This window comes from Nothobranchius furzeri, chromosome 6 (genome assembly GCF_043380555.1).
Source record: "Nothobranchius furzeri strain GRZ-AD chromosome 6, NfurGRZ-RIMD1, whole genome shotgun sequence".
Classification (NCBI taxonomy): domain Eukaryota; kingdom Metazoa; phylum Chordata; class Actinopteri; order Cyprinodontiformes; family Nothobranchiidae; genus Nothobranchius; species Nothobranchius furzeri.
The window spans coordinates 22,451,954-22,479,328 of record NC_091746.1 but is presented as its reverse complement, the minus strand read 5'-3'; the positions used below and the strand labels follow the sequence as shown (position 1 = coordinate 22,479,328).

General features: G+C 44.1%; 1 protein-coding gene across 2 annotated transcripts in view; it reads left to right on the top strand.

Moving 5' to 3' along the window:
- The window catches only part of cc2d1a (coiled-coil and C2 domain containing 1A), a 42,871-nt gene extending 17,001 nt beyond the window's left edge, over nt 1–25,870 (top strand). Inside the window, exons 11-28 of one of the 2 annotated variants that reach the window (XM_054743995.2) lie at nt 1,135–1,207; nt 1,292–1,422; nt 1,715–1,802; nt 1,907–1,983; nt 2,965–3,060; nt 8,268–8,390; nt 8,556–8,614; nt 8,967–9,083; nt 9,581–9,654; nt 9,730–9,788; nt 9,864–10,015; nt 10,087–10,177; nt 10,257–10,412; nt 21,157–21,288; nt 21,375–21,501; nt 25,419–25,495; nt 25,572–25,619; nt 25,712–25,870. In XM_054743995.2, coding sequence (XP_054599970.2) covers nt 1,135–1,207; nt 1,292–1,422; nt 1,715–1,802; nt 1,907–1,983; nt 2,965–3,060; nt 8,268–8,390; nt 8,556–8,614; nt 8,967–9,083; nt 9,581–9,654; nt 9,730–9,788; nt 9,864–10,015; nt 10,087–10,177; nt 10,257–10,412; nt 21,157–21,288; nt 21,375–21,501; nt 25,419–25,495; nt 25,572–25,619; nt 25,712–25,744 — 1,713 coding nt within the window. In that variant the 3' untranslated portion in view covers nt 25,745–25,870. Of the gene's footprint in view, nt 1–1,134; nt 1,208–1,291; nt 1,429–1,714; nt 1,803–1,906; nt 1,984–2,964; nt 3,061–8,267; nt 8,391–8,555; nt 8,615–8,966; nt 9,084–9,580; nt 9,655–9,729; nt 9,789–9,863; nt 10,016–10,086; nt 10,178–10,256; nt 10,413–21,156; nt 21,289–21,374; nt 21,502–25,418; nt 25,496–25,571; nt 25,620–25,711 lie in introns of both variants that reach the window. The other variant, XM_054743994.2, reaches the window with a different exon arrangement.
- The last annotated feature ends 1,505 nt before the right edge of the window (nt 25,871–27,375 follow it).

Below are 27,375 nucleotides of genomic sequence, written 5' to 3'. Positions count from 1 at the left end.
TCCTTCCACTGTCCAGACTGAGGTGACGTGCGCTGCTTATCGTGGCTGCAGCCACTGACGTGTGGAGAGTCCCAAACCCACCACCCCACCCACCCACCCAAGGCAATCCTCTGCACCTCTCGAGGGGGGCAGGGGCTTTTCTGGTTACAATCTCCCAGGGGTCACCGCGATCTGGGGCAGCTCCTGGATCTCTGAGACTTGGAGCTCCCGCCTAGCCTAGTGAACTAGACCAAATAATACATGTATTTAGTCTGGCTTGCCAGGCTAGCTCCCTCCATCTCCTACACATCTTTGGAGGCAGATCTGTGGCCCCTCACACTCTCTATTGGACACTCCTATAGAGAAACCTTACATATACTAGCGCGTGTACACACACAGGTGCTCACATGGTGCTCTCATAAGTATGGACTTGGGCACGTTCAACACATGTCTTAAGGCTTTGGTTGGCACTAAATGCACTGTGATTTATTATCGTGTGATTGTTCAGCACAACAATATTGATTTTATATTTCCTCTTCAGGTTGGCACGGTGATAGCTTGCTCTTGTTGTATTGTTGTGTGTGTTTTTCACTTTCTGCAGGTCTAGAAGCAGACTGTTGTTCATCATTGGTTGTTTATTTTTGTGGCCTGATAATTACTCGATTTCTTCTGTTTGGAGTAGGAGGATTTCTGGTTTGGATAATTGGAAAGTCGGGGTGATTGGAGTGCTACCTACCCATGGAAAGTCTCAGCCATGTGGAAACTGCTCAGACTGGGACGCTACTAAAGCTGATTCGCAAGCTAGAGGTTCTAGCTGCGATTCCGGTGTTAGTGTGCAAGATGGATGTGATCTTGGAGAAAGTCACTGCACAGTATGGGTGATTAGACAGGTGGTGCTCACTCCTCACGCCTGCCACGTGGTTCTCAAAGGATAAACCATCAATCTGGTTCGATGGTCAACTTTTCTGGCGGGGTCACCCAATAGGACAGTAGGAGGGTTAAGACACAGACTTTGTAGTTGTTATGCTAAACGCATCCGATCTAATACATTTTTCTGTGACTGTTATTTAAAAGCAGCAGAGACTCTTTCTGGGAAAAATGTTCAAGTTTAATGAGGAAAACAGCATCATTCAAATATATTTGTTTTATTAACAGCAATACCAGGATGCCATCAGAGCTCACAATGCAGGCCGACCTGTCAGCCTGGCAGATCTCCCGGTGCCACCTGGTAAATTTGTGAATGCTGTGCTTCAGGATTGCGCTTCATCTGCTTAACTTGATGAGTTTATTCATGTGTGTGTTTCCTCTCCAGGCTGCCCACCAATCCAGGGCTCAGAGGGGAGTCAGCAGAACTTCATGGGTGTCCTGGAAACGGCCATGAAAATAGCGAATCAGGATGCAGACGCTGAAGATGAAGAAGAGGGGCAAAGAGAAGCTGCTGTGGTAGTGGTGTGTGTGTGTGTGTTCGTGCGTGCGTGTGTGTGTGTGTGTGAGGGGTAGGGTTAGTGCAGCTGGGAAACATGATTGGTTTATTTTGTTTGTGCCATTTTTGCTTTTTAATCAGAGCAATTTCCTCTTTTCCATTTCCTACCCCCTGCATCAGTGCATGCCTTTTGTAATTGCTGGCAGAAACGTTCATGAACTGCAAACATAGAATATACAAATCTAACTAACTGAAGTTGTACACAAATAAGATGAAGCTTTACCATCATTTGACTGGTTCTAACTTCTGCAGCCTGCAGTGCGTCCAACTGCACCAAAAGCAAAGTCTCTGGCTCTTCAGCCTCCTGGAGGATCCTCCGCTCCAAAACTGGGAGCTAAAGGTGCATGCCAAGTTATTCATGTGTGCAACATCTACCTTTATGTGTCAGATGTGTCCTTCCAGTTGTTTTAATTTCACTTTTGTTTCTCCTAATTACTGTTTTAGCCCAGCAGCAGGTAGACTTCCTGTTGCTAAGGCGGCAGGCATTTTTACGTGCAGCCCTTCGCTCCAAACAGATGAAGGTACGTTTTTGCCTTTTTTTCCCATAACAAACCTCATCCCCTCTGCAGTTGGAGTGTACAACTCCTCAGTTTAACTGGTACTGGCATTATCCTGGTACAGTGATCCCTCGCTACTTCGCAGTTCGTTTATCGCGGATTCACGACTTTGCGGATTTTTTCTTTGGAGCCTTATTCAAGGAATATTTGCCGATTCGTGGTATTTTTCTATGCGAAATATCAAGAAATTCCTGCTTTTTTTTCATCAATTTCATCATAAAATGCACTTTTTGTAATAAAACTATAAAAAAAAACAAGTAAAAATTTTTCTTTCTTGAGTTTTACCCACAAAAAGAGAATATGATCATACGATAATTCAATATAGTACTGTATGTCAGACTGGTCGGCTGGATTCGGGAGTTGAGCTTGTAGGGAGCGTGGCTTCACAGACGCGGAAGTGAGAGCGTCGGTGAAACACCGGCTCACGATTTAATCTAGGAAACCCCTGAGTGTTCGAGCGTCAACGAAGTGACACGGAAATGCCGGGCTTTCCAGAAGTAAGTAAGATAACTTACTATGAGCTGATAGTTCGTGGGATGGATCGGTAGGTTGGAAACTCTGATCATGAATCTGAAGAAACGATGACTGAGTGGTGAGCTGGAAAGGCGACTTCCGTTTATAGCCGCGGTTTGTGAGTAGGTGCGACGTGGAGGGAATCCCCGCGAGGGGCATGCTGGGAGTTGTGGTCCATAGTGGAGGCCGGCTAGCTGGAAGAGGCTGGCCTGGGAACTTGGGTTCTGACACTGTACTGTAAATATGGTGTCCCTACTTCGCGGACTTTCACCTATCGCGGTGAAATCCAGGTCTGGAACGCATCTACCGCGATAAACGAGGGATCACTGTACACCATACCGGATTTACATAGTATGTCTGTGTCTTTTACAGTATGCTCAATTTTAAATGTATGTTTAGCTGAAGTTGATTTAATGATGTTGCTGATTTCAGGACATGAGCGGAGCAGCGCAGCACCTCCGACACGCAAAAGGACTCGACCCCATGGTCACCGCTGCCAAATCTGGACTTCCTGTTGACATAACAAAGGTTCTAAATATAGTTTTATCAACAAATTTATGCACAAAGTTGCTCGTGGTGTTTTGTCACAGCAGCAGCCAGATGCCTGAGGTGTCATCACACGAGCCAGAACTAAAACAGAATGTTATTGAAAAGAGAAATTGTGAAATCCTGGCACTTTTTCTCATCAGTAAATTAACATCTTTTGTGACAATTTTATTCTATTTTTAATATTTATTTTGATTGGTTCATTTCCCGTTAATTTGATTTGGGTCTAACATTCTGTTTGTGAAGTAGTCTTAAACAGGCTGCCTTCACACTAGATCAGTGGTTCCTAACCTGGGGGTCCCAACTCCCACAAGGGGGTGCCAAAGCCTCTCAGTGGGTCGCCAGGACCTCTCCACTTTAAGGGGTTAAAACTTCATTTATTACTTGTTTATAGCCTACATTTTGCTCACATTTTTTTTTCATGAGTGAAAAGTTTACTGATATTAAGACAGGAAATAATTAGTACAGAAAAAGTAACACTTTTAAGAACATTTTGCTCAGCTCACTGTTTTATTTTCAAGTGTCAAAAGTTCATTAAAGATAGGACTGGTTGATTAATCACAGCGTTTACAGTAAATAATCTAGTATAAACAGTAAATAATCTAGTATAAACAGTAAATAACCTAGTATAAACAGTAATATACACATTTAAGAACATTTTGCTCAGCTCACTGTTTTATGTTCAAGTGTCAAAAGTTCATTAAAGATAGGACCGGTTGATTAATCACAGCGTTTACAGTAAATAATCTAGTATAAACAGTAATATACACATTTAAGTACATTTTGCTCTGTGTATCTTTTATGTGTCAAACGTTTATTGAAAGGAATGATTGATTTATCAGTGTTTACAAGAAACAATGTGTTCAGAAAAGTAATACAAACTGTCAAGCACATTATGCTCTGTTTGGTTTTGTTAATGACGTTGTTCTGTACTGGAGCCTACTATTACTGTTATCTATTGAATCAAAGCATATTAAAATGTGCTTGAATAATTTCATCATTTCTTAATAATGTTTGTACTGGAAGAGAGAATGGGAGGGGGTCGTCAAAAATTTTACTGGTAAAAAACGGGTCCCTTGGGGAAAAAGGTTGGCAACCACTGCACTAGATCTTGCATATTAATGATAAAACTTCAAATAATAATATTACAGTTAATAGGGTTGTAATGAAATTATTTACACATTTTCTTAACAAATGCAAATTCAAAGGAAGTTGCGACCTTTGACCTTCCAGAAGTCAACTCCTCCCGGCGGCAAGCCAGCTAGACTTCCTAGCCAGCTGGAGCTAGCGAGAACTCCCATCACAAGGATAATTGTAGTCTCTCTCCTGGCGTCATGGTGTCTAGCGGGACATCATTAGATAATTGGCATATAGTCAGAGAACACTGCATCACATAGTTAAAGATTTAGTACAGGAAGACCATAAGTTAGTACAAGGTCCAGCATGTGTGGGTCCAGAAACAGACTGCACAAGGTTAAAAGTCTCGATCAGTTCCAAAAAGTCTTTAGCCTTAGGCTAATCCGCACAGCACACGAGTGTTAAAATCACCCACAATCAGTATTCGATCATAGGCAGAATATCAGCTAAAGTTAGAAACGTCACTTATAAATCCCTTCTTGTGTCCAGGTGGCCGATTTAAACCAGTTTTGGTTTCACTGATAATTTTAACCTGTTTTGGAACCCTTTCTCCTTTTTCAGGCAAGCTGGTTTTCACCCTAACCAACATGGCTGAAACATGCTAACCGCTAACATCCGGTGTGCTGTGCAGTCCCATAGATTTGTATCTGTGGTGGATTCCCTTTCACAGTCATAACGGTTTACATCCCAGCCATCTTCACTTTCTTCAGCCATCACTCACACCACCACTCCAAATAACATTGCCCCCTTCAGTCCTCCCCAGATGCAGCCATCATCTGTGTGTCTTTCAAATCTCCCTGTCCCCAAAATGTGTCTTCTGCTGACAAACCCAAGAGTTTCCCCATTCCAGTTCATTTATCAACCAGCAAAGACACAAACTGTATTCATGGCCGGAGAACCCAGAAACGCACCAGATGTTTACGACCCATCCCTCTCCAGCAGGTTAAGAAGACAAACGTTCTCCAGGATTCAGTTCAGTGTGCCTTAACGCCCGCTCCATTTCAAACAAATCCTTTATTCTAAATGAGCTGTTCACCAGAGAAAAGTTGGACTATTTATTTCTTACGGAGACGTGGCAGCAAGATGGAAACTTTGCACACGTCAGTGAAATTTGTCCACCAAATTGCTCAGTGTTTACCACACCACACCGACACATCGTGGTGGAGGTCTTGCTGTGGTCTTTAAGGACAAAAATGTCTGCAATCTGGTAAATAATGGCCCTTTTACAACTTTTGAATGTCAGGTCATCAAAGCAGGGTTACAAAATGTATTTCACTGAATTTTAATCTACCAGCTGTCCCTTTTCTCTCTGAATTTGCAGAATGTCTATCATCAATGATCAAACAAGAAAAAGTTTTAATCCTTGGTGACCCTAACTTACACATTAATGATCCTACTTGTAGCACAGCAGTGGAGTTCATGTCTGAAAAGGGCGAGTCCAGCACGTTTCAGGCCCCACACACTAAATGGGCCACACTCTGGATCTTGTTTTGTCTTTGGGACTAAAAATCAATCATTTACATGTTGAAGAGGTTTTTGTGAGTGACCACAGCTGAATTTTATTTAACGTACAATCCAGCATTGATCCTGTGTAGCTACCAAAAGGACAAGTATTTCATCAAAACGACCAGAAGTTAACGTTTAACTTACAGGTCAATCTGACATATGAAGAAATTATCTTGCGCCAATATTCTTAACATCCTGTGTGCGTCATGAATCCTCAAGGCTGCAAGATGCAGGACTCCTTATCTTTTACTCTCTGAATAGTGTTCAGCGCCTTGGGCTTCCTGACAGGGTTGCGGAAGGCGCTTTATAAATAAAGCTTTGATTGATTGATTGAATAAAGTCTATCTTCCCTGACAGAAATTACATGAAAACTTTATATAATCATATTTTGTTGAATGAACCATATGTTTAAGTCCAAAGTGTTTGATTAATGTGTTCTATACTTTACATTGTGGATCTCCTCTGTCAGTGCGCCCCAGGGCAGCTGTGGTTACATCGTAGCTCATCACCATCAGTGTGTGAATGTGTGTGTGAATGGATGAATGATGCACTGTAGTGTAAAGCGCTCTGGAGTCCTTACTCTGAGAGGCGCTATACAAGTCTGGGTCATTTATCATTTAGTATTTATAAAATGAATATTTTTCCTGTAATGATTCATTTCAGATCTTAAATTACACCAGTTGTTGATTTAATGTTAAATCTATCGGTATACTCACACCTCATAATATTAAACAGGGGGACCACCACCCCGATCTGCCAGTCCAGTGGAACTGCGCCCTAAGTCCACATTATATTGCAAAGCTACGTCAACCAACACAGCCCCACAACATCCAGAGTCTTAAGGAACTCTGGTCGGATTTCAGCCACCCCCTGAGCTTTGCCACTGAGGAGTTTTTTGATCACCTCAGTGACTTCTGACCCGTCCAACTCAAAGTCCCCAGACCCTGATTCCTCACTGGAAGACGTGCTGGTAGGATTGAGGAGGTCTTCAAAGTATTCTGCCCACCGATCCACAACGTCCCGAGTAGAGGTCAGCAGCACACCGGTTGGAATTGAAGTTCCTTCAGACAGGAGACTCCGCCAGACGTTCCCAGCAGACCCTCATAATACGTTTGGGCCTGCCAGGTCTGACCGGCCTCCTCCCCCACCATCGAAGCTAACTCGCCACCAGGTAGTGGTCAGTTGACAGCTCCGCTCCTCTGTTCACCGCGTGTCAAAGACATGCGGCCGCCGATCAGATGAAATGACAACAACTTCAGTCATCGAACTGCAGCTTAAGGTATCCTTGTGCCAAGAGCACATATGAACACCTTTATGCTTGAACATGGTGTTCATCATGGACAATACATGACTAGCACAGAAGTCTAGTAACAAAATACCGCTCATATTCTGATCGGGGGGCATTCCTCCCAACCACACTTCTCCAAGGTCTCAATATCATTGCCTACATGAGCGTTAAAGTCCCCCAGCAGAACGAGGGAGTCACTTGAAGGAGGGCTCTGCAGCACCTCCTCCAAGGAATCCAAAAAGGATTGGTAGACTGAGCTGCAGTTTGGTGCATAAGCACAAACCATAGTCAGGACCCCTCGGGAGGTGTTTCGGGCATGTCCTGCCGGCAGGAGGCCCCCGGGTCGACCCAGGACACGTTGGAGAGGTTACATCTCCAATCTGGTCCGGGAACGCCTTGGGGTCCTGCCGGAGGAGCTGGTGGAGAAGGCCGGGGAGAGGACGGTCTGTAGCTCCCTAGTTGGGATGCTGCCCCCGCGACCCGGACCCGGATAAGTGGAGGAAGACGACGACGACATTTGATTACTTTTCTGGAACTACACAACAATTTAGACCAGTGGTCCTCAATAGGGGGCCCGTGGGCCATGTGCGGCCTGCAGGCCCCCTCTTTCTGGCCCCCAATCTGGTTTATCCCTCTGCGCCTATGGCTTGATCTACGTAGAGATATAGTAGGATGGATGGAGGATGGGACAAGCTGGTACTCCAGTCAGGAAAGGTGGAGAAGAATGCCCATGACCATTGTTATCAAACTTCACCAAATGTTGGCTAGAATGTCGAATATCTAGTAGCTCTTGACGGTCGTAGCTCTTGATGGTCGTATACCAGAAGAGAGTCAGTAGTTACTGCAACAAGTACAATTGCTACAACTAAAAACAAAATGAAAAGAGACAGTTGGCATGCCAAACACACTGGCACCACCTTGTCTCATACTAACACACACACACACACATATATATATATATATATATATATGCAGTATATACACACACAGTATATATATATATATATATATATATATATATATATATATATATATATATATATATATATATATATGCAGTATATACACACACAGTATATATATATATATATATATATATATATATATATATATATATATATATATATATATATATATATATATGTGTGTGTGTGCATGCGTATAATGAAAGATCACTAATGGACCAAAACTGAAGCTTTTGAGATGTGACATTGTGCTTTCAGTCTTCAGTCACTCACCACATTCCTCTTGCTTCCAGATTCCTAATGTGCCTGTAAGTGAGGATGATTATTCCCTGGCTCGTTCCCAGACCTCTCCGGTCTCCCCTCGCTCCAGTGAAAAGTATCATGCCCTCATGGATCTTTTACAAAAACAACACCAGGTTAAAATTCCCTTTTTCCAAAGTCTGTTCCATAAATCTTGCTGTTTTCTTATGAGGTAATGTGTTGATTGTAATATCTGGTTGTTCAGCATTTTAGACAAAACTAATACTTTTGCTTTCTTGTGTTTAACCGTTTTTTATTTTGTTTTTTTTCTTGATCAACAGAAATGTTTAAGCATCTCTCAGCGGTTCACCCTTTTGGGCAACGTATCTGAGGCCTTAAAGTAAGAAATGTTAGTTTATTTAAAAATGTACCAGGTGTCTAACAGCAGTGTCATTTTCCCCTAACAAAAACCAAACTCAGCTAATATCATTATTCAGTATTTTCTAATAACTTACAAAGCCTGAATTTACAATCGGGGCCTAACAGTTTGTAAAAGCTCAGATGAACTTAGTTCTTGAGTCATTTTCAGCCTGTAACTTGTTAAGGTAGTTGTGTAGGTACACAACTTGAAATCACAATTGTTAAGGCCTATTTATGTTTCATTTCTTCTATTATAATTTGTGATTTGTTTAATAGTTTGAGCCGTTTGTGCAGAAAGTAGTGATGTTGGATGTATTCCTGTTTCTGATCAGATCTGAGAAGCTGGTGGAGGAGAGCATGAAGTACATAGAAATACTGAAGGATGCCCATGCTAAGGGCCGCCCGGTCCCAAAGTGCCACACGGAGGAGAGAACCTTCAACTCTCTCAAGTCAGTCCGTTCAACTGAGACCTGACACCCACGTTTGTGGACATTGGTTTCTTGCCCTGTAATATTTTATTGTATTTATCTTAGACCTGTTGTTATCACTCAGAAAAATAATGCTTTTAATTAATTTCTACAAAAGTGTTTAATCCATTTGCCCATCAATCGGTTTTCCTCCTCCTATCTTGGGTCAGGTCACAGGGTTAGGGTTAGGGTTTAGCCACTTGGGCGCACTCCTCCGGGGTAACCCTGAGGCATCTAAATCAGTGCTCATGTGAAATCATGAAATTATTTTCACTCCAAATGATTTAATTTTCTTAAAATGTGCGAGAAGTGAATAAAACAACATGAAAAATGATCTTTTTACCTTCCTGGAGTGGGAGGCGAGTCAGAATGACGCACTGTGACTCATTCTGCTTCTCCAGGATGATATCGAGCCCAAAGCTTTGTGACTCATGCAGGAGTTTGGCTCCTAAGCTGACTGGCTGTTGTCTGTCACACAGGGTCCACTCCAGCCTGTCCCCTAATGACCTTGTGCTGTACATCATGAGAGGCATCAACCTGCTGCCTCCACCAGGTACAGAAATCAGGCACAGTCTTAGAGCTGAATGTTTAGTAATCTGCTGAAGCTCACTGTCCTCTCGTCTGGCAGGTGTTTCTCCTAATGACCTGAATGCCAGTGTGAAGTTTGAGTTCCCTTTTCCCAGCTCGGTAGGACCCTTTTCCCTGCTCGTATTTCACTGGCTTGTAAGCGGTGTTTAAATGGTAGCGCGTGGTTGTGCGTAGGAGGAGGCCCAGAGGGACAAAACCAACACGGTGAAGAACACCAGCAGCCCAGAGTTTAATGAGCAGTTCAAACTCTACATTAACCGCACACACAGAGGCTTCAAACGGGTCATTCAGTCCAAAGGCATCAAGTTTGAAATCCTCCACAAAGGGTAAAGATCCCACACAGCTGCTCCTCTGTTAACTGGACGTGTTTATATGTCGCCCTGCTTTGTGTCTACAGGGGTCTGTTTAAGACAGATAAAGTGGTGGGAAGTGCTCAGCTGAAGCTAGAAGCTCTAGAGAACCACTCTGAAATCCGAGAGATCATAGATGTGAGTGTTAACTGAAGGTAACGGTCTCACACACACACACACACATGTTAGGTCTTTATGACGGTGAGTGTGTCTTTAGGTGATGGATGGGCGTAAAACTACAGGTGGGAAGCTGGAGGTGAGGGTGAAGATCAGAGAGCCTCTGTCAGGTGTCGATCTGCAGCCGGTCACAGAGAAGTGGCTGGTTCTGGAGCCAGTCCCATCGCTGTCTTCTCCAGAGAAACCACAGGAGCAAGTGAGTACAAGAAGGAAAGTACCAGATCAAGATTTTAGGGTCAAAACACTAAATGGTCACTGGATCGTTGAATAATTGTTCTTTTTAGTGTGAAAGTTAAAGGGTTAAAGAGTTTTTGTTGTTTTATTTATTATTTCATTTTCAGGGTTTCTTTATAAATGTTACAGATAATTAATGTAAATGTTGTAGCTCAGCTTTCAGCGGTTGGATTAGGGGCAGTGCTTAGGACGCAAATGCTGACGTCAAAGGCAGAACAGATGACGGGGGGCGGGGCCAAGTAACTAAAATTACATCACAAAGTTAACACACATTTCTTAGTTTTTGCATCTTTACTGTTCCCCTGCTCCTGTGTGTGTGTGTGTGTGTGTGTGTGTGTGTGTGAGCGCATGCGCGCTCTGTCTTTTCCATCCCCAGTGAGTCGTGGAGGATGGCTGCTTATACTAAGCCAGGATCCTCTGCAGGTTTCTTCCTGTTAAAAGGGAGTTTTCCTCTCCACTGTCGCTGCATGCTTGCCTAGTATGAGGATTGCTGTAAAGACTCTGACACTAGTCAGTGACTCGATGCAACCTGCTGGGCTCCTTCTATAGGAAACTTGTTACTGATTGACTTGATGACCTGACCTGTACTGGGATGTTTACTGTGTGAAGGTCCTTGAGACGACCTGGTCCTGATTTGGCGCTTTATATAAATAAATAAATAAAAACACGTTTCACGGTAGTGGGAGAAAGAGCAAAGGAGATGTCATCATAGAAAGGAGAAAACTCTACAACAGACCTGTTTTCATCTGGATCCAAGTAATCTAGAGAGACCTCACCAACATGGACGAGGGCACCACGATGGACTGACACCCACAGAGTTTGGGATGGCAACTCTTCGCTTCAAGTGCGGGGGTATTGACTAACCAGTGCCGACTAACGATAACTGCAGTAGTCTGTAGCACGTGCGATTTTTCTAACTGTCAAAGGACATTTAGAATCTCTCACCAACACCGCACAAGCCCGTGGCTTTGGTGCACAGACGGGTACCTGGACAAAGGATGTGAAGGCCTTGAGGTCAGGGGACTAAAGCGTTTCAGAAAGCGTGCCAAAGGAACTTAGCAGTTTCCGAGCGCATGCCACTTCAGGGTCTAACTTTAAAAATACCTTTTGCGTGAACAGTTAGTCATTAACAGGCCTGGATGCTCCCTGAGTGCGACCCCCGGAGAGGGCCAAGGCTCATATTATTAGATAGATAAGAAGCCTGCAGACGTGTTTCCTGTCACCGATCTGTGGATCCTGTGATTTTGTTGGACCTTTGTTTATTTTTTGGATTCTTTGACTTCTTGGAACTTTGGAACACAAGTCTTTCGGACCCGACAGAGGCAGCACAGCTAAAGTGTAAGCAACCTTGAAGCTATCTTGAATGTCTGTCCTCCCGTTCCCTTTTGCCCCACCATGACGCCTTTTTGCTTTCTAAAGCGAATAAAAGATTTGAAAACCTTAAAGAGGATGTACGACGACTGTGCTGAACTGCAAAAGAAGAAAATGCTGCTGAATAGCTTTAGATCGTGTATCCCTGTACTGTCTGAGACCATTGTCAGCCAGTTTGAAGAGAACATTCATGCAGAACTCTTCTCCAATCCGTGCATTCCAGCTCTACACCTGACCAATTTTCATCTTGGTCAGAGGTTGTGGTACGTGGCCGAAGGAGAGCCCCTGTTGTTGATCCCAACCCCCCACCTGAACTCAGTCTTTCAAACCGCTTCACTCTACTTACTGAGGAACAACCAGCTGATTCCTCCAGGTCTCCTCTTCCCTCCCAACCATCTGATGACATCCGGCAGGAGCCTGTAGTCCGCAAGAAGCAACCGTCTCGTCCACCCCAGACCTCAACCTCTGACGCCCGATACAAAATACTGAAGGATGCTGTGCATCAACACTCTGCTGGACCACCTGCCCTGGCTCAGGAGGTGAGCTCCTCCACGGCAAACCCATCACCTCAAAGCTCTCCAGTTCCCTGACACCACAGGAACCCAAACCCAGAATCCTCCAATACTTCATGGGAGTTTCATCACACTTTGATGAAACGATGTTACACTCCGGGAGTCTGTCATCACTCAACAGCATTTTAACCATCACTTTGACATTCTGAAGAGTAGCATCTCTGGCCCGATCCCCACAGTTTCTCATGGAAATGGATGTTTTAGCCGCCTGCTCTCTCTCCACTCCTGGCTTCAGTCTGCTTGCAGGTCCCACAGTTTTGGTTTCATTGATAATTTTAACCTGTTTTGGAACCGTTTCTCCTTTTTCAGGCAAGATGGTATTCACCCTAACCGACATGGCTCAAGCATGCAGACCGCTAACACCCGGCATGCTGTGCAGTCCCATAGATTTATATCCCCTTATATTCCCTTTCAGACATGACGGCCTACATCCCAGCCATCTTCATCTTCTTCGGTCATCGATCAAACCTCTACTACAAATAACATGACCCCTACAGTCTTCTGTTTGTCTTCCAAAGGTCACAATCCCCAAAAATGTGTCTTCTGCTGACAAACCCGAGAGTTTCCCTATTCCAGTTCATTTGTCAACCAGCAAAGACATAAACTGTATTCATGGCCGGAGAACCCAGAAACACACCAGATGTTTACGACCCATCCATCTCCAACAGGTTAAGAAGACAAATGTTCTCCAGGATTCAGTTCAGTGTGCCCTGTTAAACGCCCACTCCGTTTCAAACAAATCAAATGAGCTGTTCACCAGAGGAAATTTGGACTATTTATTTCTTACGGAGACGTGGCAGCAAGATTATTTTATTTATTGTGTAGACTTCAATGAAATATGTCCACCAAATTGCTCAGTGTTTACCACACCACACCCATCACGTCGTAGTGGAGGTCTTGCTGTGGTCTTCAAGGACAAACATGTCTGTAATCTGGTGAAAAATGGCCCTTTTACAACTTTTGAATGTCAGGTCATCAAAGTAGGGCTACAAAATGTATTTCACTATATTTTAATCTACCATCCTCCCGGTCCTTTTCTTTCTGAATTTGCTGAATATCTATCATCAATGATCAAACTAGAAAACGTTTTAATACCTGGTGACCTTAACTTCCACATTAAGGATTCTTTCTTTAAAAAAGAAGGTAATTAAGCACAGGTCAGGAAGTTGGCTCCCTGGTTTAATTCTGATTTACGAACTTTAAAACAAAACTCTAGAAAATCGGAGAGAACATGGCGCTCTACACACCAGGAGGAGTCCTACTTATCCTGGAAAAATAGTCTTGTGCTTTATAAAAATAAGCTTCAACAAGCTAGAACTGCTTATTTTTCAGCGCTAATTGAGGAGAATAAGAAAAATCCAAAATTTCTTTTCAGTACAGTTGCCAAACTTACACAGAATCATAGCTCTGAACCATCTATTCCCTTAGCCCTCAGCAGCAATGACTTTATGGGATTTTTTACAAGTAAAATTAATTCTATTAGAAACAAAATCTTTAGCATCCTCCCTAATGCGATTTCGTCTTCCCCAGTAAGTGAGGCAGCATCAAAGGTAACTGTAGAACCTCATCTGTGTTTGAACTGTTTTGATCCAGTTGAGCTTTCAGAGTTATCAAAAATATTAGCTTCATCTAAACCTTCAACTTGCATTTTGGATCCAATCCCAACCAAATTATTTAAATATGAATTTCCTTTGGTTACTGCCCCCATTCTAGATATAATCAATCTATCCTTAGTAAATGGGTATGTACCACAGGATTTTAAGGTTGCTGTAATCAAACCTTTACTTAAGAAGCCTTCTCTGGATCCAGATGACCCAATGAATTATCGACCAATATCTAACCTTCCATTTTTATCCAAAGTCCTGGAGAAAATAGTGGCCATCCAAGTTTGTCAGCATTTAAACACTAATGATATGTTTGAGGAATTTCAGTCTGGTTTTAGAGAGTATCACAGCACTGAAACTGCATTAGTGAGAGTTACAAATGATATTCTCATGGCCTCCGATAAGAATTCCATTTTTGGTTCTTTTTAAAACACAGAAAGGTTTTATTTACCTGCAACGTTTCATTTGCGGCTGCAAACATCTTCAGAGCTGACGCTGATGGTGGCGTCACTTCCTTCTCCGTTTATCCGCGGGCAGCAGAGGACGTTGTCGCCCTCTGCTGCCCGCTCTCCCCTCTCAGACGATGCAGTCCCATGCACGATCCAACGAGTAAACTCCATCGTCCCTGTTCATGGTCCCACATCCACGTCTCCTTATCTCGATAGCTTCTTTTATCCATCTTTTGTATTTCTGTTGTTCTGTGTTTATGATCCTTGTGTTGTGCCAGTCCATTATATGGTTTCCTCTTGTGCAGAGATCTGTTACGGCTGACTTTATTGTGCTTTCTGCCCTTCTGCGTCTTGTTTTGCTGCTCTTGTGTGTTTTCGACTTGTTTCTTTCTCACACTCCTTTCTATGTTCTATTGTTCGTGTGTTGAGTTGGCGTCCGGTTTCTCCTATGTATGTTTTATTGCAGAGTTTGCATGGGATTTCGTAAACGACTCCACATTTAAGTCCAACTGGTATCTTGTTTTTTGGGTGTACTAGTCTGTTTCTAGCTGTTGTGTATGGTTTTGTTGTTGTGTTTATTTTGTGTTTTTTTCATTGCTGCTCTTATTTTTTTCTGTTATGCCTTTGATGTATGGTAGGGTTATCAATGGTTTTGGTTCTTGTCTTTCTGGGTTTCTGGTTCTTTGTTTGGTTGTTCTTTTCTTTCTGTTGTTTGTTGTTTTCCTTTGTTTATTGCCCATGTCGGGTATCCGCAGGTCTTTAAAGTGTGTTGTATGTGTTTGTCCTCTTGTTTACGGTCTCTTTCTTCTGTTATCATGTTTGCTCGGTGATATAATGTTCTGATTACTGACTTTTTGTGTATGGTGGGGTGTTCCGATGTCCATAATAAATATTGGTCTGACCAGCACAAAAGAAAACCATGTAATGGACTGGGACGGGACAACACAACGATCATAAACACAGAACAACAGAAATACAAAAGATGGATAAAGGAAGCTATCGAGATAAGGAGACGTGGATGTGGGACTATGAACAGAGACGATGGGGTCTACACATCGGATCGTGCATGGGACTGCATCATCGGAGAGGGGAGAGCGGGCAGCAGAGGACGTTGTCGCCCTCTGCTGCCTGTGGATAAACGGAGTGGGAAGTGACGTCACGCGTCAGCTCTGTGGATGTTTACAGTTGGCAAACGAAACGTTAGCAAGGTAAAGAGAAACCTTTCCTGTGTTTTAAAAAAGAACCAAAAATGAAATTAGAAACTAAGCACAGTAAGAACACCAAAGATGTTTAAAGAAAAAACTCAGATAAGAATCTTGTGTCTGTTCTAGTCTTGTTAGATCTCAGTGCTGCCTTTGACACAGATGATCACAATGTTCTTTTAGAAAGGCTTGAACATGTTGTAGGGATCAAAGGAACAGCCTAGGCTGGTTTAAATCCTACCTAACTGATAGATTTCATTTTGTAAATGTACATGACAAATCTTCTTCATACTCCAGGGTTACTTGCGGAGTACCACAGGGTTCAGTGCTTGGACCAATTCCTTTTACTATATATATGCTCCCAATTTGTAAAATCATTAGACAGCATGGGATAAACTTCCACTGTTATGCTGACGATACTCGGTTATATCAATCCATTAACCCTGATGAACCTAATCGGTTAGATAGGTTACAGGCTTGTCTTGAAGACATAAAAAATTGGATGACTCAAAATTTTTTGTTTTTAAATCAAGACTGAAGTTCTCATCTTTGGACCTGAACTTCAGAAAAGGAAATTGCTTAGTCAACCACCTGACCTGAACGGCATTCAATTAGTCTCCGACAACAAAGTAAGGAACCTTGGTGTTATCTTTGACCAGGACATGTCATTCAAATCCCACATTAAACAGTTTTGTTGGATTTCCTTCTTCCACCTTCGGAAATTACTAAAATTAGAAGCATCCTTTCCAGGAGTGATGTTGATGCCCAGAACTCTTGTGCGATGAATGTCCATGCATATGCCCTAGTTGGCATGACCTTGTCATTTGTGTCTCTTCTCACTTCACCGTTAGTCCAATGATGATGAAACACCCCTGTAACGCTACACCCCATTTACATTTCTGACGTTGGTTCCATTCCTTTTATCCTTGGTAATGACCGGTTTGAGCGCCTTATCCCTGTCGTCGATCTAGGGTGGGCGAAACTTTGGGTGTGTGTTGAACACCTTCTGCCCACTGATCTCCCTTCTGAACTTGACCTTTACTGTCTTGCAGTAGGCAGCTGTGAGCATGGGGCACCTATAGGCCTCCTGCAGAGCTGTGAGGAGACATCAGCCCCCCAGAACCGCCACCATGACATTCTTTGGAGCCGCCCTCTGACATCCTCTGTCACACTGAATAGGTCATGGAGCAGGCGTACGCATTTGTGAATGAGGTTGAGCGGGACAAACAATGTCAGCTACTGCTGAATTACATTTAGTATTTTTCATCTGGTTTTTTTTCTACTGATGGTTTTTAATTTGATAGCATTTATTTGTTTCACCTGTTTTTAATGACCGTGCCCTGTGCAGCACTTTGGTCAGCTCTCATGCTCTAGTTAAATGATGAGTGACCCAAACTCCAAAGCTCTTTACACTACAGTGCATCATTCATCCATTCACATGCACATTCACACACTGGTGGTGATGAGCTCCAATGTAGCCGCAGCCACCCTGGGGTGCACTGACAGGCAATGTGCTGTATAAATAAAATAATATGGTATGAAATTTGGTAAGCAGATTGATTTGGTTGTCATGAAATGCTTTTTCAGCTCTGTCTTTTGGCTGAAGTAAGTCACTGAAGAAAGGGCTATGCATGCTTTTATCAGCAGCTGTTTGGACTACTGCAATGCTCTGCATACTGGTCTAGCACAAAAAGGTCTGTTCACAAACACCTCTAGAATCTCTAAAATACTAGAAAAGCTTGTGGCAGATCAGCTGATTACTTTTCTGGAACTACACAACAGTTTAGATAAATTCCAGTCTGGTTTTTGGAAAAAGCGTTCAACAGAAACAGATTTGCTTAAAGTTTCCAGTGACATCATGATGGCTGCAGACAACGAGGAGTTCACAGTGTTAGTATTGTTAGATATTTCTGCAGCTTTTGACACTGTTGATCACAGCACCGTAATTAACAGACTCGGTGGGGATCTCTGGAACTGTTCTAGACTGGTTTAGATCATACCTTTCTAACAGAAGTTACAGTGTCTGTAGAAACCACATCTTGTCATATTCTACCCATCTGTTCTGTGGGGTACCCCAAGGCTCTGTTTTGGGTCCAATGTTGTTTCTGCTGTACATACACCCTCTTATACTTGATTCTTTTCATAATGTCTCATATCACCTATATGCAGATGACATTCAGCTGTACTGCTCCTTTAAGGATTCTGAGTTTGCTACAAACTGTCTGAATTACTAGAGTGTCTATCAGCTATCACCAGCTGGCTAGAAGATAACTTCCTTCAGTTAAACTCATAAAAGACTGAATGTCTGATCATTGCCCCTGAGAGCATGGTTCCTCTGATTAGTCTAAAACTTGGTCATTTATCCTCTGTCGTCAAGACAAACGTTACTCTTGAAAGAAGTAACTAGTAATGTAACTACGTTACTAATTTTAAGTAACTTTCCCAACACTGGTGTTCATAGGTGTCATTTTATCGGGGACGCCGGGGACATGTCCCCGGCAAAATTTGTGATTGGCAGCTGTGTCCCCCCCACTTTCAAAAAAGCCTGCTGATGAGGATTTTTGTTTTACCAGCTCAGATCTTATACCAGGGGTTGGCAACCTGTTCCCATCAAAGAGCCATTATTACCCATTTCCCACGGTAAAGAAAACACCGCAGCAGCCGCGGCGTTGTGGGCGGGGCCTACCCTCAGACAGCAGAGAGCTGCTCACAACCAGGTGACAGCAGCCGGTACCGGTCGCTCGCATGGGCGTCGCACCCGTGGGGGATACAACACCCACACTTTTCCAGCTGTTTTGCTCACCTCCACACCAGTCTGGTTTCTTTAGGTCGCACTCACTCTGTTTGCCTCATCTCCTTCTTCACCTCCTTCTTCTGACCGCCGATGTCGGGTTTCAAGGAGAGCAGGAGAGGGAGGGACGGAAGAGCTCGACTGAATTCATAATTTTACATCTTGACATTAGCTGTACAAAGTCTGAGTTTGATAATATGAAGCACAATAATTTGCAGAGGTTTATAACAGGCACGGCGCCAGGTTTTCATTTTTGGGTGGGCCACGGTAATTTTGGACGGACCCTAATAAGCAGTGACTTAGTGAAGCAGGCAGGACGCGCTAGAAAATTTAGTTTAAAAAGACTTCATAAATGTTTTCCCCCATCATTTTTATTTCTAAAATATGAAGTAAAAACTCCCAGTTTAATTTTCTTTCATTTGTCATTAATATGTAGTCTACACCCGTGCGTTAAGTGGACCATCTTCCAGTAAAAGCAATTAGCATCCAGCCCACCTCTCCAAATGCGTAAAATGTGCATCAGCCGCTAGTTAGGCGCGCTCCGTCAGCTACGTCAGCCCAGACAAGAGCAGAGCAACTAGAGAAAGAATAGAGTATAATTCTGTCTGGATGTGGATGGAGATTACATTTTACAGCAGCCTGATCATCAAACCATCACCTGTCTTCTAGTCCACGCTATCAGCATTATTTTAATTGGTGTGTGTGTGTGTGTGTGTGTGTGTGTGTGTGTGTGTGTGTGTGTGTGTGTGTGTGTGTGTGTGTGTGTGTGTGTGTGTGTGTGTGTGTGTGTGTGTGTGTGTGTGTGTGTTTTCCACTTCAAACACTGGTCTAACCAACCAGACCAGCGTGTCCAGTAACATATTAATGTTACAATTAAACAGTTTCACTTCATGTAGGCTAGGAACGTTTCACCTGCCGTGGCCCGACCGCTTCTGCTCCACATAAACTTTGTGCGTAATCAAATGTCCCTACAGGTGCTTTATGAGCTGAAGAGGCGATTCTGCCTCAGACTGGATGCGTCATGCGTCTCCATATTAGAGACGGGAACAAGCGCTGTTCAGCCAAAATTTCATAATTTCATAAAAAGAACATTTTTCCAAGTGACACATCCCTCAGAGAGACCGGGTTTCCAGAACGCTTCAGTGGGAGGAAATCTTATCGCATGCACCGTGGTTCTGCGCTGCGCTGCGAACCCCTCTACAGATCTTCAGCCCACTGTCCACCGTGTGCGCTCCGAGCCGCGCTGAACACAGTGTCCAGTTTAAAGCTCTGATGTTCTGATGGGAATCAAGTTACCTCTGCGATGTGCGTTAACGATTAAAATGTCAGCTCATCCATGCGCATCAGTGTGCGTCGGGGTAATTCTTTCAAAACAACCAACATCCTTGAGTTTATCCGTCAATATGTGGCAAGGTGGAGAAACGAGGGCCCGAGCGGGATTCGATCCCCAGACTCCCGGGTGAGAGTCATACGCTCTAACCAGTCAGCCAAAGGGACAACCCCTTGGCCAAGTAGCCAGGACGCATGATCTATCGGGACACTGTGACAGGACACTCACTGCCACACCTGATTATGAAACTTTGGCTGAATAGTGCTTGTTCCTGTCTCCAATGTGGCGACGCATCCAGAAACCTGTCTGAGGAGAAGCCCAGAATCGGACATCCTCCAGCTCAGGAAGCGCATATGATTACGCACAAGCGTGACGTGTCAACCCGGTCTCACAGTAAGACCGGGTTGGAACTGTTCAGGTTTACGCAGACAATCTTTACATTTAGAATTGGCATACAGATGTAAAATTAATGCAGTAAAATATAAAGCATTTTATTTAAATATCCATTCATTATTTTACAAGCACAGAGAGCCACATCAGATGGATGGAAGAGCCGCCGACCCTTGTGCTAGCCTACTTTATTGTCCCCAGCAATTTTTAAACCCCACTCAAGTGTATGGTTATTGTCCCCAGCAATTCTGAAAACAAACTGATGCCCTTGCTGGTGTTTACTAGTGTTGGATTGTGTTCATGTTGGAAAACTAGAGTGTGTGAAGGCTGTACCAACTCCAGCCTGTCTGGACATCGAAACATGGGTTTCCAGACAAGAGAAACAGCGCCTCTATCTCCGTGCCGGAGGGCGTTTTCTGCAGCTGAAAAGACGGTCTTCTGTAACCCACATGGGTCGGTCTCATTATTTCATCGGCTCTCTGTTAGATTCAGGATTCAATTCTAGATGTTTGTGTTTAAAGAGCGAGTCACACCATGGGTTGAGTCTTGCTTAACCACACTTCCAGTTAGAAAAATGTGCCTAAGGAGACTTCGCTTAGCGGACTGAGAGAGCAGCGCTGAGGCAAGTGTTCAGCCCCGTTTACCTCCGATCAGCTCAGATTTTAAAGTTCAGGCCACTGAAGGAGTTGAACTGGGGTTGGAATGTGATGTTTTGACCACTGACGCTTGTCGTCATCCTGCTTCTACAATAATGACGTTGCTAAAAAGCCGTTGGCTCAGGTGCTTTTCCATGCTCTCAGACGGTCCTAATCACTGGGAGAAACATGGATATTGGAGCAATCAGGTCATGTTTAAACACGCTGCAGCTCCATTACTGAAATCTGTGATTATCTCCTCCCTTTGTAGAACAGCTCTAATCACTCTGCTCGTGTCTGTAAGACGTGTGATGGGTCCATCTTCAGTTCAATGACGCCTCTTTATGTTTGTTATAAAAAAGGCTCCATCACCTCGATCTAAACCCAGACATGAAGCAGCCAGCAGAGGCAGTCACTCCAACAGCTCTCCTCCGGTGTACAGACTCTACAGCTTCAGCCTCCTCAACTATGACCGGGAGCGACTGGAGAGGAAGGTATCTCTCATCAACGGCTTTGCCATTTCTGATGCTTCTAATCACAAGGTAATGAGGTCTTATCGCTCACTGTGATCATCTTGTAGCTCTCAGAATACAGAAAGAACCATCAGGATCCCCCACCTGATCTCATCAATCAGCACAAAGACGTCATACACAGCCTCCAGTGGCAGAAAGCACAGCTGGAAAGGGCCTCTCCGGCTCTGCTGACAGGTAACACCTCCGAGGTTCAGACGCAACATTTAAACCATTTGTTTTTGGTCCTAATGAAATATGATGCCGCAAATAAATACTAAGAGCTGGATATTTCATCTCTTGTTGCACATGATGAGTCACTTTGAACAAAGTGAAATGAAGCTGTTTTAGCTTGCATTTAGCACCCCCTGGAGTCCATAAGTAATTAACTGTGGTTAAACTTATGTTTGTATTTTTGACACCTCAATCCAACACCTGGAATGACTCCCAGCCTTCATTAGTGTGTACAGGAGTGATTCAGCACTAAATAAATGACACAAATCGGCTGTGTTAATGATCTAAAACATGCAAGAAATGTGCTGGAAGCAGAGTGCAGCGCTGGCATGTCAGCTGCAGTTTACTATTGACTAAAGCTGGGCAGACACTGTAGCATTCAGCTTCGGCTCAATCTGTACGACCTCCCCGCAGAGCAGATAAAGTTAAAGTCAAAGTCCCATCAGTTGTCTCTCACACTGATGTGTGCGCGAAATTTGTTCTCTGCATCCGACCCATCCCCTGGGGGAGCAGTGAGCTGCAGACACGGACACGCTCGGGAACCATTTTGTGGTTTAACCCCCCAATCCAACCCTTAATGCCGAGAGTCAAGCAGGGAGGCATTGGGTCCCATTTTTAAACGCGTTTGGTATGACCCGACCGGGAATCGTACGCTGATCTCCCAGTCTCAGGGCGGACACTCCACCACTAGGCCACTGAGCTGGTTGTAGAACCATAGAAAGTGCTATATCAAACACAGACCATTTACCAACATAGAATTAAAAAAACAGTTCTTTGATGCGATCTGCTCACATTGTATGTCTGGTAGCAAAACGTTGGACCTAAAAATTGCAGTTTTTACACAACACGCCAGACTTTGGTGCTGTTATTGATGTCTGTTGTCCTTCGGGAATGCTGTAGGTGGATACAAACAGATTTATGGAGGCTGGATGAGGAAGACGAATGAAAAAAAAGAAATCAATATTTTATCAGTTTAATTTGACATAAACACGCTTTATTGGCAATCCTTGTCATTGTGTGCAAAAAAATAAACGACCGACGTGTGTTAATAGGGAAATGGCCGGCGAGCCATGCTGACGCATGTTTGCTCATTCGCTGTGAGCGGTTCTGGTACACTTTGGGTCGCAGAGCTGCTTCAACAGTGCCATACCCTCACAAGGGACGAGCAAAATATCAAACACCAGTCATCACAATCTGGAGGCGCATCTCTGCCGCGAGGCGCATCACTGCCGCGAGGGGCGCTACGCGTCACCATTAGCTCAGACAAAGGAGAAAAAAAAAGAGAACATTTTCCGACACTAAATGGAAATTTAGATCGTGGGCAAACACAAGAAAAAAAATGTGAAAACGAGGAGGGTTGAAAGTGGGCATGATGTTGGAATCAAACAACAACCCAGCTGCTGCTAGCCATGAGACAGAAGAGATGATCGTTCTGTCTGGACCGGAGATTAGATTTTACAGCAGCCTGATGATCATTCATTACATTTTTTGTTAAATGCCTAAACCTTCACCTCTGACTTATATTGTCTTTGTTTGTAGCCTTTAAACCCCTAGGATTGTTATTGGTGTATGTAAATAATATGAGGAAAACATCCATAAATATTGTCTGTCTACTGAGAGCGCGAGAGAAGTTATATATATATATATATATATATATATATATATATATATATATATATAAAACATGTCCAGGAAATGCTGCTTTCCCACAAAACAGCCAATCAACATCTTGTTGAACTGCTTTCTGCTACTTGGCAACTGGTCACCATCCACTGGCGGCATGGCAAGGCAGCTTTATTTATAGAGCACATTTCAAACACAGGCAATTCAATGAGCTTTACAATTAGCATGAAATGGCACAACAAAAACAACAACAACAAACACGAGAACACAAATTACAAATATACACAGACAAAATTATAATTCAGAGCTAAAAGGAAAAGACAGAATCAAGGTTGAGCTATTACATCACAGATTACAGAGGAGATGGTGCAGCATCAGTAACACTTCATGTAAATGCTGATGAGTACACGAGGGTTTTAGTTTTAAACAACACTAGGGTTGGGGCAGATCTGGGGTCATGGGGAAGCTGATTCCACATGTGAGCAGCATAGTAACTAAATGTATCTCCACCATGTTTGGTTCTGACCCGAGGTTCTACCAGCTGATTGTTTCCCAGGGATCTCAGAGCCCTGTTGGGTGTTTATACAGGAATTAGACCGGACATGTATTCTGGTCCCATGCCACTGAGTGACTTATAAACTAGTAGTAGCACTTTGAAGTCTGTTCTGTAGTTTACTGGTAACCAGTGTAGGGATCTAAGAACAGGAGTGATGTGCGCCGTTCTCTTAGTTCTTGTTAAGACTCTAGCAGCAGCATTCTGAACAAGCTGCAGCTGCTTCACAGCTTTTGGGAAGACCAGTTAGGTGACCATTGCAGTAGTCCAGCCTGCTGTAGATGAACACATGAATGAGTTTCTTTAAGTCTGGTCTGGACATGAGACCTCTGACTCTTGTTTGATGAAGGTGGTAAAACACTGATTTAGTTATAGCCTTAATATGTCGAGGTTTCCCCCAGCGCTTTATAAGCCTGGCAGCCCGCCAGGTTTTGCTTGGCTACCCGCCAGGCTAAGCTTCATGCCCCCCCCCCCCCCCCTTCCCCGACCCTACCGTGTCCGCTGACACCAACGGCGCAACAAAACTAGAGCCCTCCATCTGCTGATACTAGTGAGAAACAGCAGCGGAACGTGTGCAACCCCCCCCCCCCCCACACACACACACACACACCACCCCTGCTCTCGCGGAGGAGCGCTGTGAGACGGAGTGAGGGACCCCCCACCCCCCCGATGGCCGAATCCTGTGTGTGTCCAGAGAAGCTCAGGTCTGAATCAGTTATGACACCAAGATTTCTAACCTGGGTCTTTATTCCCCTGGAGTCCAGCTGAGCAGCAACCTCCATCCTGTCCTTCTGATACCCAAAGACAATAACTTCAGTCTTGTCTTTGTTTACTGGAGGAAGTTTGACTGCATCCAGCCGTTTAGTAACAACAGTAAAGTAAGACTTTGTTGGAATGTCAGTGTCATGATCAGGGTGATTAGGGGTCAAAGAGCAACCCAAAGACCGCTTATGATGACCACCTCAAAGGGAAATGGTGGTCCCTCGCACGGACGCGGGTCATCAGGACCTCCCTCTGGAGCCAGGCCTGGAGGTGGGGCACATCGGTGAGAGCCTGGTGGCCAGACTTTCACCCATGAAGCCAGGCCGGGCACAGCCCGAACAGGAAACATGGGTCCCCCTTCTTATTGGCTCACCACATGTGGGAGGGGCCAAAGGGGTCGGGAACCGTGGTAGCTACTGGAGCTGGCTCTCGGTACATGGAACGTCACCTCTCTGGTGGGGGAAGAGCCTGAGCTGGTGTGCGAGGTTCTGACTAGATGTAGTCGGGCTCACCTCAACGCATGGCTCTAAGGGCTTGGACGCTCTAGCACTCTAAAATGCTGCATCCATACTCGATACACTGAGTATATCTAATGAGTCATCCACCTTTTGTCTGAATGCCTTCAAACTGGTGCACACATTGACTTTCCCTTATATAACCATCTTTACCGGATTTTCTCTGAGTTTCTCAGACTCTGTGAGGTCAGAGTTTCACATTTAAACTGGAACTCTAACAGCAAAACGACGGGTTTAGCCAGCATGTATAGCTTTTACTCTGGGCCGATTCCTGAAAACCCACAATATTTAAAATGTGTTCGTTTGAATCCGTATCGGTGCCTTTGCAGACCAGTTCATGTTCCAGCATCCCTGACCTCGACGAGCACACGTGCACGTCTGAGAATACGATTGATCCGTGTGAATTTAACTGTTTTCTTTCTCAACAGAATATGAAAATGTGCTACGGCGCCTCGTCCAAGGGCTTTCTGAGTCTGTGAAGAAATTCTCCAGCCAAGGCAATAGGGTGAGCCTGCAGCTCGGGTCGGCGTCTGACGACTTGTTTGTTTCTTCTGACACGTCTGTGCTTCCCTGTGACACAGGATGCTGCTAAAGATACTCTGGGCAGGTTGAAGATGGTGGAAAACGAGGTAAAATGTCCCACTGCAGTAATTGCCCCGTCATTTAGAAACCTTTGTGTTTTTACTAAACGGGACATTGTGGGAATTTTTCTCTCATCCAGCTCGAATCTTTGAAAAGAAAACGCACCGGATGAGAGAAGAATGGAATGGAGCGAGGCTTGGCTGGAGTACTGTTATCTCTCTCTCTCTCTCTCTCTCTCTCTCTCTCTCTCTCTCTCTCTCTCTCTCTCTCTCTCTCTCTCTCTCTCTCTCTCTCTCTCTCTCTCTCTCTCTCTCTCTCTCTCTCTCTCTCTCTCTGTCTCTGTCTCTGTCTCTCTGTCTATGTCTCTCTCTGTCTCTCTCTCTCTGTCTCTCTGTCTATGTCTCTCTCTGTCTCTCTCTCTCTCTGTCTTTGTCTCTCTGTCTCTCTCTCTGTCTCTCTCTCTCTGTCTCTGTCTCTCTCTCTCTCTGTCTCTCTCTCTCTCTGTTTCTGTCTCTGTCTCTCTCTCTCTGTCTCTCTCTCTGTCTCTGTCTCTCTGTCTCTGTCTCTCTGTCTATGTCTCTCTCTGTCTCTCTCTGTCTCTGTCTCTGTCTTTCTCTGTCTCTGTCTCTCTCTCTCTCTGTCTCTCTCTCTCTCTGTTTCTGTCTCTGTCTCTCTCTCTGTCTCTCTCTGTCTCTCTCACACACACGTCCTCTTACTCGGATGCTACAGCGGCCTCAGAAAGATGTTTTAGCTGCATGAAGCAGCCTGCTCGTGGCTTTCCAGCTGCCCGCATCGCTCCGTGAACCTGCAACTACAGACTCACTCGGATGGTAACAACATGGTTATGAGGGACACGTCGGCCTTTTGCACTTCATACACTACATCAGATTTATGGTAGAAAAGAATAATTTAAAGGTTGTGTGTGTGTGTGCATGCGTGCGTGTGCGTGTGTGTGTGTGTTCTAAGGTGTGTTTAACTGAGGTGGTTTTAACCCGTTCTCGTGTCTCATGTGTAATGAGCTTATTCTAATCTGTCTGCTCCAGTGTTCCCAGATTACAGTAATCTGCTCCATTTGGAGTATTGTGATATGGGAATAAAAAACATGCCTTCAGGGTGCCAGAACCAACATCCCATAATGCAGGATTAGTTTTTATGTTGTCAAGGAGATGACTGGATCCAGACGTCGAGTCCTTTTAGGGGTTGACAAGAAGAGTTAGCAAAAAGCTTCAAGACGGGATTTCTGTTTCTCCTTCATCGTTTACTTTCTTTACAGTAATTTCTTTGCATAATCTCAGAGATTATTCCTCAATATTAGGTTTATTCGGCTGTTGAGGCGCTGCTCCTGCCGCAGATACTTGCTGCAGGTGAAGTTTGCAAAACCCAGACTGCCTCCTACTGAGAAGTTCAGCAGCACAGCGGATGCTGAGGAGTCGGTCCACAGGAGGCCTCCTTGCTCCGTCTCTGCTTTGTGGATAATTGCTCATTCTTCGCTGTCACAAACCCCTTCTCTGTGTCCTATTTTTGAGACCAGATTTGAGCATTCAGAGCTGAAAACCAGTTAATTTTTGTGGCATGAGGTAACAGGATGTACACAGATGTAATCTGACCAAACAAGTCTGTGATTACCACCTCTTCGTTTCACATGAAAGCCACATCATCTGGAAATGATTTAACGGATTCATTAATATTATTGTTGTTTTTAGAGGGTATTTTCTGGCACTAAGGCAAAGATTGTTATGTGGACAGAATAATAAAAAAACAACTGTTACTTATTGGGTCCTTTTTACTTTTGGACATGGCTGT